This window comes from Littorina saxatilis, linkage group LG9 (genome assembly GCF_037325665.1).
Source record: "Littorina saxatilis isolate snail1 linkage group LG9, US_GU_Lsax_2.0, whole genome shotgun sequence".
Classification (NCBI taxonomy): Eukaryota; Metazoa; Mollusca; class Gastropoda; order Littorinimorpha; family Littorinidae; genus Littorina; species Littorina saxatilis.
The window spans coordinates 59,703,575-59,722,140 of record NC_090253.1 but is presented as its reverse complement, the minus strand read 5'-3'; the positions used below and the strand labels follow the sequence as shown (position 1 = coordinate 59,722,140).

General features: G+C 42.1%; 1 protein-coding gene across 1 annotated transcript; it reads right to left on the bottom strand.

Annotated features, from left to right (window-relative positions):
• Positions 1-7,386: 7,386 nt before the first annotated feature.
• On the bottom strand, positions 7,387-13,780 carry LOC138976989 (oocyte zinc finger protein XlCOF28-like). The gene is made up of 4 exons (XM_070349881.1): positions 13,630-13,780; positions 9,257-10,702; positions 7,957-8,123; positions 7,387-7,413 (listed from the first exon to the last, which is right to left on the bottom strand). The coding sequence occupies exons 1-4, from the start codon at positions 13,727-13,729 to the stop codon at positions 7,387-7,389; spliced, it is 1,740 nt and encodes a 579-aa protein (XP_070205982.1). The 5' UTR covers positions 13,730-13,780.
• Positions 13,781-18,566: the final 4,786 nt, after the last annotated feature.

Sequence of the window (18,566 nt, the reverse complement as noted above, 5' to 3'; positions counted from 1 at the left end):
TGGAGGCAGATTGGAAGAACGGTTGGGGGGAGGAGGATTGAAAAAAGACTGCTGATGATGAAGTTTGTATAGACAAACCCAACCCAACCTTCAATTACTTATATTATTTTTATGATGGTTTATATTGGGCGAGTGCTATTTTCGAGTGGAGATGAAGCTGTGACCGTGAGCAATGGAACAAGGCCAGCACAATTCATTGCAATAACTGAAAGAGTAATAAGCCTAGGTAACGAAAAAAACAACTACTGTACATGTACATGGATTGATAGATGGTTTATTAATTAAGACCATAGCCCTAAATGAAGGAGTGTGTGAAACGAAACTACAAATATCTATACATATATGAATAATATACATGGCAGTACCTTTGGCAGTACTAGATGACACTTATTGCCCGTGTTTGCAAAATATGGCATTTTTGACACAGCTTCTGATTTTTGACAACTTCAAATTTCTTTCTTTCTTTCTTTATTTGGTGTTTAACATCGTTTTCAACCATTCAAGGTTATATCGCGACGGGGAAAGGGGGGAGATGGGATAGGGGAAGAGGGGGAGATATGATAGAGCCACTTGTTAATTGTTTCTTGTTCACAAAGGCACTAATCAAAAAATTGCTCCAGGGGCTTGCAACGTAGTACAATATATGACCTTACTGGGAGAATGCAAGTTTCCAGTACAAAGGACTAACATTTCTTACATACTGCTTGACTAAAATCTTTACAAACATTGACTATATTCTATACAAGAAACACTTAACAAGGGTAAAAGGAGAAACAGAACCGTTAGTCGCCTCTTACGACATGCTGGATAGCATCGGGTAAATTCTTTCTTGTCCCAAACAATATGGGACTCCCCCTAACCCGCGGGGGGTACAACTTCAAATGGACCTATTATAAAACAAAAGGTTGCAATTACAGACCAAGACATCCTTCTAAGTTGGGAAGCATACTTTTTGCTCCGATTGTGTGAAAACACGTGTGCTGAAACAAAACAGGAGGAAGGTGACCCAGATTTTTGCACACAAAAAATGACCACGGGTGACTGTACTGTGCCTTGCGCCATGATAAGGACTGGGTGGCCGAGTGGTAACGCACTTGCGCTCGGAAGCGAGAGGTTGCGAGTTCGACCCTGGGTCAGGGCGTTAGCAATTTTCTTCCCCCCTTCCTAACCTAGGTGGTGGGTTCAAGTGCTAGTCTTTCGGATGAGACGAAAAACCGAGGTTCCTTCGTGTACACTACATTGGGGTGTGGACGTTAAAGATCCCACGATTGACAAAAGGGTCTTTCCTGGCAAAATTGTATAGGCATAGATAAAAATGTCCACCAAATACCCGTGTGACTTGGAATAATAGGCCGTGAAAAGTAAATATTCGCCGTAATGGCTTGAGATTTACTGGCCGATGTGAATGCGTGATGTATTGTGTAAAAAATTCCATCTCACACGGCAGAAATTAATATGTAAATCACCGTGAGCTCTTGTGAGAAGGGGCGATTAATAAATGTCCATTATTATTATTATTATTATTATTTAAGTTATTGAGACATCCCAGTGCACTAAGGGATTTATAGAGCAAATCGAGAAATCATTATTGAACGAAGCGCGTAGCGCTGAGTTCAATAATTATTTTCGAGATTTGCTCTATAAATCCCTTAGTGCACTGGGATTGTTTCAATAACGATATTGTCAGTACCGCCATAGAAAAAAGAAGATTCCAAACGCACATTTTGCAACGCGCATTTGAATAGGCATAACTGTGTGGTCAGGTCGTGTACAGTAAAGATCTACTTTTGTGTGGGGTGTCTCAAGTGTGTCGTGCTTTCGTCACACGCATTTTAATTTCTGTTGGTAAATTCCAGTGTAGCGTTAATCTGAACAGTGATGATCTTTCAGAGAGACCTCATTTGAACTCGGAGAAAGGACTGTGCTCTAGTCTTCATTATTTGCGATTCGAAACCTCCAGTCGAGCTTCGACGGATTGACTGTGCGGAGTGACTCCCCTTGAATTGACTCGAAGCGTGACTCGACGGTTCGCACATTTTCAAAACAAATGTGGCATATTTCTCGTGTTGTATCTTCACTCATCGGGGAGTCTGATACTAAATATGAACGGTAAGAATGCTCTGAACCCTACACGTATTATATCCCCATCGTTTTTTCGTTCACATTTGCCCAACATGTTAATTTGCTGAGCGGGGTTTATGTCGTCTGCTAGGGCAATCGAACCACTGCAGTCTGCACTGACTGAGTCTGCACGCATGAGGTTTGCTGGTAATAAGTCTTATATATGGTAAGAACGTTCTGAACCTTACACGTTTTCGATTACGATTGTTCTTGCCTTGAAATAATAATTCAGAAACCATTCATTTACTGAACTGATGTAGTCGTATTTCTGTGTAGTCTGCTACAGAGTCGATCGAGTCAGTCTTCCAAACTGGTCTAGGTGGTACGTTATCAGAATAACACTTGTGTTTTCTGTTAGCCGCTGGGAATTGTATACTAACTCATCATTTGGTAATGTGGATGATAAGCTACATGCCACTAACACGGCATATGAGAAGAATCTATGCAAGTCGGCGAAAATTAGATGAAACGCAGCGGCTTCTATTTTTAGATCACTGGCACTGGCACAGGCACATGCAATCTGTCAGAAAAAACCCACTTCTGCTTTAATTGAGAAGCAGGGAATTTATGGTCATTTGGTATTGTGTAGAATATAAGCTACATGTCATTAATTAATTCTGAGGATGAGAGCACAGTCTCGCTTAGGCAAAGGGCGGAAGAATACGCTCTGTGGAAAAGTTAGCGCACTCCAAGAGTGCGCTAACAGTTTTAGCGCATCGCCATTAGCCAATCAACTGGTTCACATCAGTCATGTGACACCAGTACTTACTGACAATTATTATTATTATTAAAACCAGGATGTTATTCATTAAGACCATAGCCCTAAATGAAGGAGTGTGTGAAACGAAACTACAAATATCTATACATATGAATAATATACATGTACATTTATTAGTTTAAATTATCAAAACAGCCTTGGCAGTACCTTTGGCAGTACTAGATGACACTTATTGCCCTTGTTTGCAAAATATGGCATTTTTGACACAGCTTCTGATTTTTGACAACTTCAAATGGACCTATTATAAAACAAAAAAGTTGCAATTACAGACCAAGACATCCTTCTAAGATGGGAAGCAAACTTTTTGCTCCGATTGTGTGAAAACACGTGTGCATGAAACAAAATTGGAGGAAGGTGACCCAGATTTTTGCACACAAAAAATGACCACAGGTGACCGTACTGTGCCTTGCGCCATGACAAAACCAGGATGTTAGGTCGATTGCCAGTGAATTGAGTATGTTCAGCAAGTGTAACAGAATGCAAGATAATAATTTTAACAGTTATAAAATGGTCAAAGCGAAAGAAAATGTCACTATTACGTCATTTACACTAAGTAGGATTACATACAGAGTACCTTTCTGCTCATCTACTACCATCTCTAAAGTCAGGATTTGTGCAAAAATATTTTTTTTAAAGTCTGCGATGGATTTTCTGTTATGACGTCAGCATTACCATCAAATATACTGCCAGTTCGTATTTAGGACCAAATTCAAAATATTGTCACCAGTAAGAAGCAAATTAGACATCAGAAGCCCTGGCAAAATATAAACATAAAACCTTATTTGTAAATCCTTATATGCCGGCCTTTTTCAAAGAACAAATTGTATATGAAACTAACCGGGATCCCCTGTAGCGCAATAAGCCAAAATAGATCATAACACTAAAATAACAGCATATTTCATGGGAAAATCCCAGTTTGAATTTTTTTTTTTAACCTTCACCGGATCTAGCGTTGGACTATACACAGTCCAGATGATGTGGGTTGTGTTCGACCCATACTGTCCAAAGAAGGGTTCAATGTAAACGACCCATGCCATCCGAATAGGGATAAACATTTTGCCGCCTCTTTGCAGAGTATGGGTCGTACACGACCCACGCCAACCGAATAAGGATAAACAACGTAAAATTCCTTACGTCATTCCATATGGGTCGTCCACGACCCATGGCCCACATCATTCGGACTGTGTAGTTCAAATTACGTCATCGTTTATATGTTTGTTTACAAAGATAATCTTTCAAAAGTTGGGCACTGGGAAGGTTGTATGGTGATTGGAGATTACCTGAAGTCTCAATTAAAAACTCCAAATAGTTTTTAGAGATAAAGACATTTTGTGAGGCTCTGGGTCATCCACGACCCATGAAGCACGGTGAAGGTGTAATGCATGTAACAAGAACAAAATTATATTCTCTGCAATTGTTGGTTAATACTAGACCACTGGACCAAACAAAACATAGTCATCAATCTAAAAATATTACGCAAAGCTGTCTTTACTTCTGTTGGTGTGACTGTGAATTTGGACAAGTTTTTGGAGCCCTGATGTCTCATGCGGTGATTGTCAAATGAGAATAGGGAAAACGGACTACCGTTTTATTATTCCATTGTGTATCTGTAAGCTTTCCTTTCATACCCAAAACATTTCTGCGCTGTTAATTTTACAGTTACTACCAACAAAATACTAATTCTCAATCATTTGTAGACAACCTGTATTACATTAAAGGTGGTCGTCTACATTTTTGCTTTTTTTCAATAATCTTATGGTTAGATGTCGATACAAAATTATGTCAAATGATGAATGAACCATGGGAAAAAAAATTATAGAAAAAAAATATAGGTAAAAAAAGATTTTAATTTTGGGTAGCGTGACTCACGCCTCCAATATTTTGTTTTCTGTTTGCTGAGAACATGTGCTTTGCCTAAAAATACTGACCAATCAAATTCATGTCACTATGCTCAATAGCCACGCCCAAACAAGTGCAGCAACAGTTTGACACTGCAGACCTGTTTACCCCCCCAAATGAAAATCAGGAATGCAGCTGGTACTTTTCCGTAATTTGAGGCATCTTTGAGTAATCTTTTTTATCAACCATAAACTGAACCAGCTCGAAAACGATTAAACGACACGTTTATTCGCGCGCTACCATGCAAAACAAGTACAAAATTGATAACCATGTTTAACAGTATTGTACTACACACACAGAAGCTCGATGACACACACACACAAACACAAGACACCTGATATATAATATGCAAGTTAACTAAGACAAGTTTACTTTATCTAAAAACAAAAAAAAACCAGTATTCAGGGGCGGAGCAAGAGAGCTAGAGGGGGGGGGGTGTACAACCTGGGGTCCAGGGGTTGGGGGGGTCTGGCTGAAGAATTTTAGCTATTTTATTAACAATTTGTAGCTTATCCTTGATTTTAAACATGATAAATTGCCAATTGGTGTCAGCAGCCACTCATTATTTCTTTTAAAGTTAGTATTAAATAATGGCAATTTATCTTCATTGATATCTGCTCCCGACAACAACAACAATTTCACAGACAGAAAATGTCTTTCAGTAGTTTTTTTTCCCCACAGACTGAATTATTGGGGTTTTTTTTTGGTTGCTTTTTTGACAGCAAGGGGGGGGGGGGGTCCGGAACCCCTGTAACATCCCCCCACCCCCACCCCTCCGCCCTTGGACTATTTACAGTCACTTGAAGATGCATGTGAACAAAACCACCTCACATTCTGTCACTTCAGACATCCTGCATTAATTCGTTTATTTCATTTAAACATTTTGTTGTAAGTTTTTCGATTCAAAGAACTGTGATCTTTGCTATATTGGAGAAATATTAATGGAGATCAGTTTTAGACTCAGAAAGACTTGAATTTCGGCAACAGCCAAGTAACTGATGAGCGCGACCATAGACCTACATCTATGTCTCTGGCGCGACTGACCGTAGTGAGAGATCGGTTCGCAGGTCTGAGAGAATCTGTGGAAGTAGAGACCTAGGTCAAATAAACTCGATGCGAAGCAGGCTCATGTTTTGCCAAACATAATTTCGTGTTTTTGTTTGTTTCCATGTTCATTTGTGTACTGCATTTTGTTAAAACTAATGCTGCGTCTAACCTTGGGACACGTGCCGCGACGCGACTCGTAAACTGACTAGCTTTGTTGTTGCACTGATCTCAAGTTGATCACCAAAATGAATGTGGTTCGCTCTTCTTAAACTTCACCAGACACCGCCACTTGACTTAATAGTTTTGCCGATATTTCTGTACAACTTTCGCTTTTTTGGTTGGCATTTCGTCCCCACAGAGATCGGCCCTATATTAGTCTACCCTTCGGACCAAATTTCGATCTCAAATCCGCGGAATCCGACAAATACCTTGCTGTGCACATGCGCAGAAAAGGCTGTTTCGGTCAGCCTTGAAATCACAGTCCTGGTGACTACCACAATTTCGACTTCGAATTTTCACGCACGAAAAAGGTTCTCTCGACCGGAATTTCCGGAATTTTCGGTAGTATTCCGTAATACCAGAATTTAGACCCCAAATCCGTAATAATTCCGGACAATCCGGGAGGGTAAACAGGTCTGACACTGGAGCGCTGTCCACGCTTTTTTATAAACGCACGAAATGCACGGGATTTGAGAGGAGTTTTGCGCTTGGCATTTTCCAAATAAGGATATCCTACTATGAGTACTACACTGGAATACTACAATGAATGTTCAAACGGCTACACTGGCTTCGTCTTTCCTGATCGAAAGGGTGTGTATTGTTGATATTTGTAGATAATAGACTCTGCATTTTAATGGTCAAATGGCGATTTTGGTATAAAAATGTAGACAAGGACCTTGAAGCTGTAACTGAAAATGTATCAGGGCCAGACAGAATCTATCAGTATCATCACATATATATATGCAATCCCATCTTCTGTGTGAGTCAACATGTGGTCCCTCAAATGATTTCTTTTCACAGAATTCAGCTGCTTACAGGTAAACACAAAGTCTATACTCTGTTGTGTCAAAAGATCAAGGTGCTTGAAAGTAGCATCACACAGTGTGCATTTACAAGGTTGTTGCACTGCATGGGTCACCATGTGTTGCTTCAATTCACTTGGAAGACTGAACTCGGCACCACACACTTTACATTAGGTAATGCAGTCTGTTACTAGCATGTGTTGACATGGGATTCTTTACATCACTGGTCTATGGTGAGGCATGGTCACATTGTGCAGATATGTGTGGTGTCTCTCCATCATGTGCTAACATGTGCTCTCCCAGGTAGTGAAACTGAAAGCTTCAACACACTTTGAACAGCAATGTTGTTCTTTTTCTTCAGGCTTTGACAATAGACTGTTAGAGGAACCCCACTTGGTGTACACTAGTTCTTGTAGCAGTGACACAGAGGGCGTCTGTTCAGTGACTTGTGAAGTGGAATTCATCCCTTGGCCTACTTCTGAGCAGAAAAAGACGGGACAATCTGACTCGCAGTCTTCATCAGAGGCAGTCATTGCAGGCTCTGTCCTGACAGTGACAACACACCCACTGAAACCCACTTCAGTCTGACATGTGTTGACCTCAGTGGCAGGACTGTTTGGCTTGCTGTTTACACTACATGTTTAGGATTCACCACAAACACTCAATTCAGTGGCTGAGGGGGGATCACTCAGTTTAGGATGTCGTACAATTGCATGTCAATATCTGGCTCTAATAATTTGGCTACAACAGCCCAATTGCATTCAGTAGAACTCACTTCATACTGACATGTGTTGACCTCGGCGGCAGGACTGTCTAGATTGCTGTTTGAGCTAGATGTGCTGGATTCAACAGAGGGGTCCACCTACGCAAGCATCTCATCGTGTCTGCCTCTAAGTCTGTCACAATCGACTTACGCAATTGAATGAACCAGTCCCTGACATCGTACCGGAGCACCAAATCATCTGACTCACAGACAAGTACCTGCATGCCACCATAACGCCGTTTGTCTGAGACTAAGTTGAGAATGCGTTGGTTTCTCAGAGGGTCTTTGAGGTTTTGTCGGTGCCTTTTGTCTTTGACCTGTCCTACCCTATCGTAGATATCATCCAAGGAAAATCCTGCTTTTTCAGCTCTGTCTTCAAGAGCACGCTCCATCTCCTTTGTTTCAATTCCATCAGCGTCTGTGTAAACATCGTGATCACTACCAGTGTCAGAGTTCGCACTCGACTGGTCCGGCGAAACTACACACTTGTCAACTGGTGGCACACATTTCAGGTTAGTTGCAAGGGGAGAGTGATCTGCATGAATTTCACGTGCTGAATCGTCACGCGCGTGTAATGGTGACAGAAATGGAATGTGGGTTTGTTAACATTCAATATCATACACATTATCTTCTTTGACAGGTTATTTCTTTTCAGGGGTAGGCGAGAAAAGGGGGGTTTGTTGAAACGGTCCAGCACTTGACTGATGTTGAGGTTGTTGTGGCTGTTGTTTTCTGATGTAAACGTAGGTTATAGCTCTGTTTGCGTCTCTCCGTAGCTGGCTTGATGGCTTGCGACGAAACCGTTGTACTGTACTGTCAGTGGTGATGGCGGGCGGTGTGTTGAAACCGTTGTACTGTACTGTCAGTGGTAATGGTGGGCGGTGTGTTGAAACCGGTCAGGCGCAAGACAACGACGGTCTTGCTCCCCTCCGCTGACACCTTCCACAAAGTGAGCTAATTTTTGACGAGCAGGGCTTCTAGTGTTGCATTCACTGCTGATGGAAGTCTAACAACAGACATGGTTTTAGAGTAATGATGGATTTTAACAAATCACTCAGTTTAGGATGGTGTACACTTACATGTCAACATCTGGCTCTAATTTGACAACAACAGCCCAATTGCATTCAGTAGAACTCACTTCATTCTGACATGTGTTGACCTCGGTGGCAGGACTGTCTAGATTGCTGTTTGAGCTAGATGTGCTGGATTCAACACCAACACTCACTTCAGTCGCTGAGGGGCGATCACTCAGTTTAGGATGTCCTACTTGTATATGTCGTGTCAAAAAATCAGGCCGCAAAAAGCTAGCATCACAGTGTTGGCATTGATACGGTCTTTGGCCAGTGTGGGACAACATGTGTCGCTTCAAATGTTGGGGCAGACTGAAAGCCTCATCACACTTTGCACAGGCATGATCTTTCTCTCCTGTGTGTTTAAACATGTGTTCCTTCAAATTCGCGGAGTTCTTGTAATTAGCAGGACATAATGGACAAGCATGTGGTCTTTGACCTGAGTGGGTCAGCATGTGTTGCTTCAGATATTGGGGCAGACGAAATATCTTATGACATTTTTCACATGCATAATCTTTCTCTCCTGTGTGTTTTAACATGTGCTCCCTCAAGTGACCAGGTCGCTTGTAATTAGCAGGACATAATGGACAAGCATGTGGTCTTTGACCTGAGTGGGTCAGCATGTGTTGCTTCAGATATTGGGGCAGACGAAATGTCTTATCACATTTTTCACATGCATAATCTTTCTCTCCTGTGTGTTTTAACATGTGCTCCCTCAAGTGAACAGGTCGCTTGTAAGTAGCAGGACACAATGGACAAGCATGTGGCCTTTCAGGGTTCTTATCACTTGTCCTCAGGTCTTCAGCACTTAGTTCAGGTGCTGAAGGGTATTCACAGTGTTCCGATTCTCCCGGTTTCCGGGTTCCCCATCCTTCCTTTCCCTCTGAATTGGGTGCAGGCAAACATTTCCCAGTCCAGGTTGTGTCATGGCTGAAATCGTGGAGCAAACCAGACTGATCTTCCCCTGCCTCTGTCTTCACCACGATATCACTGTGATCGTTGGCAACAGCAGTACACAGGTGAGAAGAGTATGGCTTTTCAAGGGTCCTATCGATCGTCCTAACGCTGTCAGCAACAGCTACGTTCCATTCAGCTGCTGATGAGTCTTTATAGAGTGTAGGGTGTCCCTTCCGTAAATGTAGTGTCAAAGTCCTTGGCTGCATGAAAGAGGCATCACAGCGAGGGCATTTATAAGGTCTTTGCCCTGAGTGGATCCGCATGTGTGACTTCAGTTGTTGGAGCGTGCTGAATTTGTCATCACAATTTGCACAGGCATGATCTTTTTCTCCTGTGTGTTTAAACATGTGTTCCCTCAAATGGTGCGATTGCTTGTAGGCAGCAGGACACAGGTGACAAGTGTACGGTTTTTCAAGGGTCCTGTCTATGGTCCTAACGCTGTCAGAAACAGCTACGATCCATTCAGCTGCTGATGAGTACCCATAGAGTGTAGGATGTCCCTTCCGTAAATGAAGGGTCAAAGTCCTTGGCTGCATAAAAGTGGCATCACAGTGAGGGCATTTATTAGGTCTTTGCCTCGAGTGGATCCGCATGTGTTGCTTCAGGTGTTGGGGCAGACCAAATGTCTCGTCACATTTTTCACATGCATAATCTTTCTCTCCTGTGTGTTTTAACATGTGCTCCCTCAAGTGAACAGGTCGCTTGTAAGTAGCAGGACACAATGGACAAGCATGTGGCCTTTCAGGGTTCTTATCACTTGTCCTCAGGTCTTCAACACTTAGTTCAGGTGCTGAAGGGTATTCATTGTGTTCCGATTCTCCCGGTTTCCGGGTTCCCCATCCTTCCTTTCCCTCTGAATTGGGTGCAGGCAAACATTTCCCAGTCCAGGTTGTGTCATGGCTGAAATCATGGAGCAAACCAGGCTGATCTTCCCCTGCCTCTGTCTTCACCACGATATCACTGTGACCGTTGGCAACAGCATCTCCTTCTGCCGTGTGCTGGGTCCAGGCAGGGACTGCTCTGTCTGCTCTGACATCTTTGCTGACTGAAAAATCAATGATCCATGCTTATGAGTACTGTCTACACTGTGTTCATTTAACTGACAATACTAACAGAAAAGCAAACTACAAACAGACAATTAACAGAAGAGCAAACTACAAAGAGATATTAAATAAAAGTTTTCTGCTGGCACTTTCTATGCAGTCCATGCAGATGCACACACAAAATAAACTACATCAGTACATAATGTCCCTGACATGCAAGCTTGCATAAAAATTAAGATGCAAATGGATCTTCAGACGCACAGTTGTCATTAAATCATTCAATTAGTCTCAAATCAAGGAGTACTGATAGTGATACAACAAACAAGTTTGTGCTCTGTACACATAAATTTAACAAGAAGGGCAAAGCCCATACGACTCACATGCTTGACCTTGACCTTTACATGACCTTGACCTTCAGGGTCAAGGTCAAATAACTAAACCTAGCTATGACATCATACACTAAGAACTGCTTTACACATTTTTCCTACCAAAATACATGTGACCTTCCCAAGGTCAAGGTCATCCAAGGTCATGCAACACAAAGCTGTTAATTCAAGACATAGGAAGTACAATGGTGCTTATTGGCTCTTTCTACCATGAGATATGGTCACTTTTAGTGGTTCACTACCTTATTTTGGTCACATTTCATAAGGGTCAAAGTGACCTTGACCTTGATCATATGTGACCAAATGTGTCTCATGATGAAAGCATAACATGTGCCCCACATAATTTTTAAGTTTGAAACAGTTATCTTCCATAGTTCAGGGTCAAGGTCACTTCAAAATATGTATACAATCCAACTTTGAAGAGCTCCTGTGACCTTGACCTTGAAGCAAGGTAAACCAAACTGGTATCAAAAGATGGGGCTTACTTTGCCCTATATATCATATATAGGTGCGGTATTCAATCTCAAAAACTTCAGAGAAAATGTGAAAAATGTGAAAAATAGCTGTTTTTTAGACAACATTTATGGCCCCTGCGACCTTGACCTTGAAGCAAGGTCAAGATGCTATGTATGTTTTTTGGGGCCTTGTCATCATACACCATCTTGCCAAATTTGGTACTGATAGACTGAATAGTGTCCAAGAAATATCCAACGTTAAAGTTTTCCGGACGGACGGACGGACGTCCGGACGACTCGGGTGAGTACATAGACTCACTTTTGCTTCGCATGTGAGTCAAAAAAACACCTCACATTTAAACCCCAAAAGAACCCACACTCTATGTCACATTATGTATCGATTGGAGATTGGATTTCCCTTCTTTGAGTCATGTGACGTCAGAGGCCGACAAAACTTTATAATTTGGCGTTTCAGGTTGACCGAAACTTTAAAGGAACTACAAAACACACGTACGTCATGTGTTTGATTGCATGTGTGTGTGCTGTTCAATGTCAAAACAACAACAAAGTCAGTACATGTTTTGTAGTTCCTTGGAAGTTTCGGTCAACCTGAAACACCCAAATATGAAGCAAATGTGTTTGATTGCATGTCAGTGTGTGTGTGCTCGTTCAATCGTCAAAACAACAACAAATTCATAGTACCTGAAAGGAATTCGATCGATACATAAATGTTATTTGCGTGTTTGACCAAAATATGACTTTCTTTCTTTATTTGGTGTTTAACGTCGTTTTCAACCACGAAGGTTATATCGCGACGAGGGAAAGGGGGGAGAGACCAAAATATGACATTTTACACAGATCGAGACAGTCATTGTTCACCTCGACCGCTAGCGCGGTCTCGGAGAACAATGACTGTCTCGATCTGTGTAAAATGTCATATTTTGGTCAAACACGCGAATAACGTATAATATATTGGTGTGAACTCTCATGCTTCCTAAACTCTCACGCTCATAGGACAGAACCTAACCTAATGCAGTGAAACGGAACTTGTCAGGTATGAAAAAAAACAAGTGCATTCGGCACATTAGGGGGAGAAGTCAGTAGGGTGCCTTTCCGAGGCTTGTTTTGGGTCAAAATTAACCCACTTTTTGTGGTATCATTCAAATATCTACTGGGGTAGAGCAAAACAATAAAGGCCTTTTATGACCTTGAAAAATCTGAGGAGATCAGGTCTTAAAATGGAGGGAGTCTTAAAAATGGAGGTAAATTTAGAGGTTATCTGAGAAACAACTGTTGCTTTCTTTCTTTCTTTGGTGTTTAACGTCATTTTCAACCACGAAGGTTATATCGCGACGGGGAAAGGGGCGAGATGGGATAGAGCCACTTGTCAATTGCTTCTTGTTCACAAAAGCACAAATCAAAAATTTGCTCCAGGGGCTTGCAACGTAGTACTTCTTCTTCTTCTTCGTACGACGGTTGTGTCAGAAACAACGTAGTACAATATATTACCTTACTGGGAGAATGCAAGTTTCCAGTACAAAGGACTAAACATTTCTTACATACTGCTTGACTAAAATCTTTACAAAAATTGACTATATTCAATTACAAGAAACACTTAACAAGGGTAAAAGGAGAAACAGAATCCGTTAGTCGCCTCTTACGACATGCTGGGGAGCATCGGGTAAATTCTTCCCCCTAACCCGCGGGGGGTAACTGTTGCTGCCGTAAAAAATTTGACGCAAGATGATAAACGAATCACAAACACGGAGGTCATCTTTTGCAAGGTATTACTGTCAGACTTCTTGTTAATGTCTTTTTTTGGTCAAAAATCAAATGTGTTACACTAACCATGTTATGACCAACAAAAAACAAGTCGCGTGAAGCAAAATTTATACATTTAGTCAATCTGTTGAACTCACAGAATGAAACAGAACGCAATGCATTTCACGACAATACTTCATTTGCCGATTACCCACGGCCTGATCGCTTATCACTTGAAGTGACAAGCCATTATAGCGCAGTAGCGTAAATGTATAGCGCATCACAGGGAAGGATGCTTGAAAAAGGCAAAACCACACAATCTCTCACCTCCTGTATATAGGTCAGTCAGATACAGAGGTACAGGTTCCTCAGCAATGTCGATCTCAACCTTGACCTCTGTGTACACTGCTCCGTCGGGTTCCTCCATCCTTTCACGTCACCACTGTCATGTCAAGGCAAGGGGAGAGAAGAGTAACAATCAAAATCTAAAGGAATATATATCAAAAAAGTCTTCAAGACCTGTCACTGACACTGAGACAATAGGGACTGTGGTATTGCAGGCGGAAGCAAACACTGTATTTAATAATTTTCATGAAAAGTATTTTTTAAATTATTTTTTTATTTTGTTTAAACTTTTTGCTCTTTTTCAATTCAAACACAGCAGATGTATATACATATATACAGTGGAACCTCCCATAAAGACCCCCCCCAAAAAAATAATCGACCCACTGAGTTTGCCGAAAGATTTTCTCGGCGCGGATGAGAGTTACACTGTAACTAACCTCTGAATAGCGACACACTCCTTTTTCCGACGACCGACCTACCAACAAACAACTTAGATCTCTTTACCAGTGAGTGGCAAAGGTCGTAATTACCCAGCACATCCAGCATGCGACCCTCTTAAGTCGTGCAGAATATCATGAGAAAGTGTGGTAGTCGGAAGTCAGTAGTGCGTGCAAATCTAGTAGCCAACGGCTGTCCCCACCTCACCTTTTACTTTCACATTTGATGGACCGCCCGCAGGGAAAGGTGGGTGGAGATAGAGAGGGGTGGGAGTTTGAACAACTCAATAATGAAATAGTGGATGCTGCTCTGCTTGCAGATCCCCTAGCGTTCTTTCTAGCTTGTTTGGCATGCTTATTTGTGTATGCATTCTCTGATTGTGTGCTCGCCAACTGAGTTAATGGTGACCTGAATAAACATTTACAACACTTCTCTTGACTTGAGTTTAAGAGGTGATCAAAGCGCTCTGTTTTAGTTGAACGTCATTTCTAATCGATAAATAATCACAGACAAGGCCAGGAGTCTATTCGCAACAGGTGGGAAAGTGAAGAAAGCTGTACATTTCAAAAAGAAGTTGCCTCCCCTGTGATACAACTCAACTCTCAGATTCCCAATAAAGATCCCTCAATCCTTTTTACTACCGATTTTTCTGGACATTTGTGGACAGGTCGTTCGTCGGGAGGTTTTGTTATATGTTTATTTCTTATTCAGGAAATAATAAAGAAAACAATAAAATCATTTCTAAATCTGTTCTTGCAAAATCATTTTCCAGCAGAATTTTGATTATGACATTGGTTGATTAATTTCTAAGCTTCTGTTTCTAAGCTGAATGGAAACCCCATAGTTGAACCCAGTCAAAGACTGTTACAGTGTTTGAACAAAATTCCAAAACACATAGGAAACAAGAAAAGCAAATGCTTACACACGACTCGCCTTCATTTACTGTAATGATTTACTGTTTTTCTTGCAAAAATGAGTGATATTCATCATATATACAGCAACAAGGAGCAGGAAGATAATGATCACGATACCAGTGAGGAATATGTTGTTGACAGTGACCCTCATGAAAATTAGGAAGGTAAATATGCATTTATTTCTGTTTGTAAATTAACAAGATCGCTTGGCGATGCATGTGGTCGCCATTTGTAGAATAAAAAGAGTTGATCTGACTGAATTTGATCCTCGAGTTTGGCTTGTCTACATAAATCCATTGGTTTGTTCATAATTACTTCCTGCGATCCGCCATTTATTTATCATAATTATATATACTCTTTATATTCTTGTATCACTGCACTGCAAATGGGACAAATTTCATTGCGAAGCTTAAGCTTTCTTCTTTTTAATGATGTGTCTAACTCTAAGGTTATCATGAAACCGGCTACCAGTAAGTTCGTCACACGGTAGATTCGTCACCGGTCCCGGTAACTTCGCCACAGTAGTCCGAGCGCGGCTCTCTCTCTCCCTCCCACCTCCTTCCACCCCTCCCTCTCCTTACATTGAGTTTCTCTGCCTCCTTGACAGTGAGGTTGAAGTCATAGGACTCCCTGTCTCTCTCTCTTGGTCGCGCGTGTGTGTGTGTGTTAGTGAATCAGTGTGTGTGTGTGCGATGGTGTGTGTGAGTGTTTGTGCGTGTACATGCGTGTGTGTGTGTGCGTATCATGGATGTGCGTGTATGTATGTCTGTCTGTCTGTCTGTCTGTCTCGTTAATATTGTTGAACGCGCACTTGGTCGCGCGTGTGTGTGTGTGTGTGTGTGTGTTTTAGTGAGTGTGTGTGTATATGTGCGATGGTGAGTGTTTGTGCGTGTGTATGTGTGTGCGTGCGTGTCATGGATGTGGGTGTATGTACGTCCGTCTCTCTCTCTCTCTCTCTCTCTCTCTCTCTCACACACACACACTCTCTCTCTCTCTCTGTCTCTCTCCCTCTCTCTAAAAAATGTGAATCTTGAATCTCTCCCACAAATCAAACATCTGAAAGCATAAGCTCTAAGCATAAACACCCGCCCACCCCTGCCGGTAACTTCGTCACGGGTGACCCACTGACGAATCTACCGTGTGACGAACTTACTGGTAGCCCATGAAACCACTTGCACTAAAAAAAAAAAAAAGGTACCCATTTTCAGTTTTGCAGGCTCCTTTATACACCAATGTTTAGTATACGCTTTTAAATGTAATATGCAGTGCCAAGAGGGTTAACGGGGCTTGTATCAAAAAGAAGTCAAACACGGCACTGGATTGTGAGCTATGAATTTATCACGCTAAAGTTCAACATTACCATAAACGCCACTTTATAGCTATACTCGCCAAATCTCGAGACTAGGAAAGTGTTACGAGTCCCAGGACGGAAAACAGACCCGTCGGACTCTGACCACAGGCGGAAGGTATCGTTCACTGGACCACCACTATCATTGTAAGACAACACAGTGAACGATACCTTCTGCCTGTGCTCAGACCTCGGCTCGAGCGATCGACAGCCTTTGTTTGTGCCAAATCTCTGCATTGTTGTGAATGTGAGTTGATGCCGAACATTTTAAGTTCAAGTTACCTGCTTTCTGAATGATATGTCCTTTGCACCTAACTTATCTTTTCACTGTGTGATAAAATCAGCAATTTATGAATTTTTGATAATCAAAATTTATGGTATTTGACAGATAACGGAAATCGTCTGGTCTGCAGAAACGGAAACCAGTGAGAGTAACTTCCCCTCTCCCATTCATCTTATCGCCTCAAAGTGTCAAAATAACACGCATGGTAAGGGAACTACTGTTTTGAAACAAGACGATTTCTCATCATTATCAGGGCTGGGTAATAAGTTTGTTTTCCACGTTAAAGTTTGTGTCAAAATCTCATGCAACATATGGAACTTATTACGTTTTAGCTGTTATGACTCTTACAAGGGGAGGCTCTTTGAGAATTAGGATTTGTGAGCTTATTGTTGCATTATGTCACGTTTCATATTTACATGCATTGTCTTGCCTTGCAGACTGAAACACACACACACACATTTATACACACACAAACACTCTGACACAGATGCACCCACACTGACTTTCTAGCCGCCATTTATGTTCCGCTTGTCAGCCACCCACCATTATTCTCATGCCTAAGAGGGCTGTCACACATGCGACCGAGTCGCGCGATTTACTCTGTCACACAGCCGACTCAGTCGTAGAAAACAGCTACGACAAGTCTGCGACTCAGTCTCATGCGATTCCCTCGTAGCTTTGAGGTTTAGAACATGTTCTATTCCTGCGATCCAGTCGTCAGTCAATCGCAGGGGCAGAGCCAACAGAGCCAATCAGAACGCGTTGCTGCGGCCTTGACGCCGTGACGTAAAATAATGGCGGACAGTGGCGTACAGCGTCTCTTCGTCAATTCAAAACTTTTTGGAAGAACAGTTTTTTACTCAGATATAAAGGAGACGTTTTAGGTGTGTACAGCGGTCGGAAAACATTAATTGCAGCTGTCTGGGAACTTTATTTCTTGCAAAGGCGTAATGCTGAAAGGAATTTTTCAGAAAGGTAGAGCGACGTTCAAACATTTAGCGTCTGCTCTCGCAAAGCGCGTTTGTCGTGTTCACTATGACACGTCACTTCCGCCCCGCTCGCGTAGAGTTATCGTTCGCCAGTCGTTCGTCTATCGTTCATCGTGTGACGGGTCAATGGCCTACGATGTGATGTGCGATCGGCCAAAGACTGAATCGCAAGACTGAATCGCAACGACTGAGTCGCCTGTATGACCGAGGCTTAATGGGGCAGCCACACACGCGATTCCTACGTGAGATTTACCCTGTCACACGGGCGACCAAGTCGTAGAAAATAGCCACGACAAGTCTGCGACTCAGTCTCATGCGATTCCCTTGTAGCTTTGAGCTTTAGAACTAATTGTTCTATTCCCGTGACCCAGTCGTAAGTCAATCGCAGTGGCAGAGCCAATCAGAACGCGTCGTTGCGGCCTTCACGCCGTGACGTAAAACAATGGCGGACAGCGTCTCTTCGTCGATTCAAAACTTTTTGAAAGAACAGTTTCTTACTCAGATATAAAGGAGACGTTTTAGACGTGTACAACGGTCGGGAAACATTAATTGCAACTGTCTGGGAACTTTATTTCTCGCAAAGGCGTCATGCTGAAATGTTTTTTCAGAAAGGTAGAGCGATGTTCGAACATTAGCGTCGGCTCTCGCAAAGCGCGTTTGCCGTGTTCACTGTGACACGTCACTTCCGGAGTTATCATTCGTCAATCGTTAGTCTATCGTTCATCGTGTGATGGGTCAATGGCCTACGATGTGATGTGCGATCGGCTCAAGATTGAATCGCGCGATTGAATCGCGTGTGTGACTTTAACTTTAGACCCCTGTAACTAGTTTTTATTTCCTTCCGTTAAGAGGCAGTTGAAAGAAAAGCAGACACAACACATACACACTCACTCACACACTCAGTGACACATGAACACACATGCAAATCAAACATAAACACTGAGAAA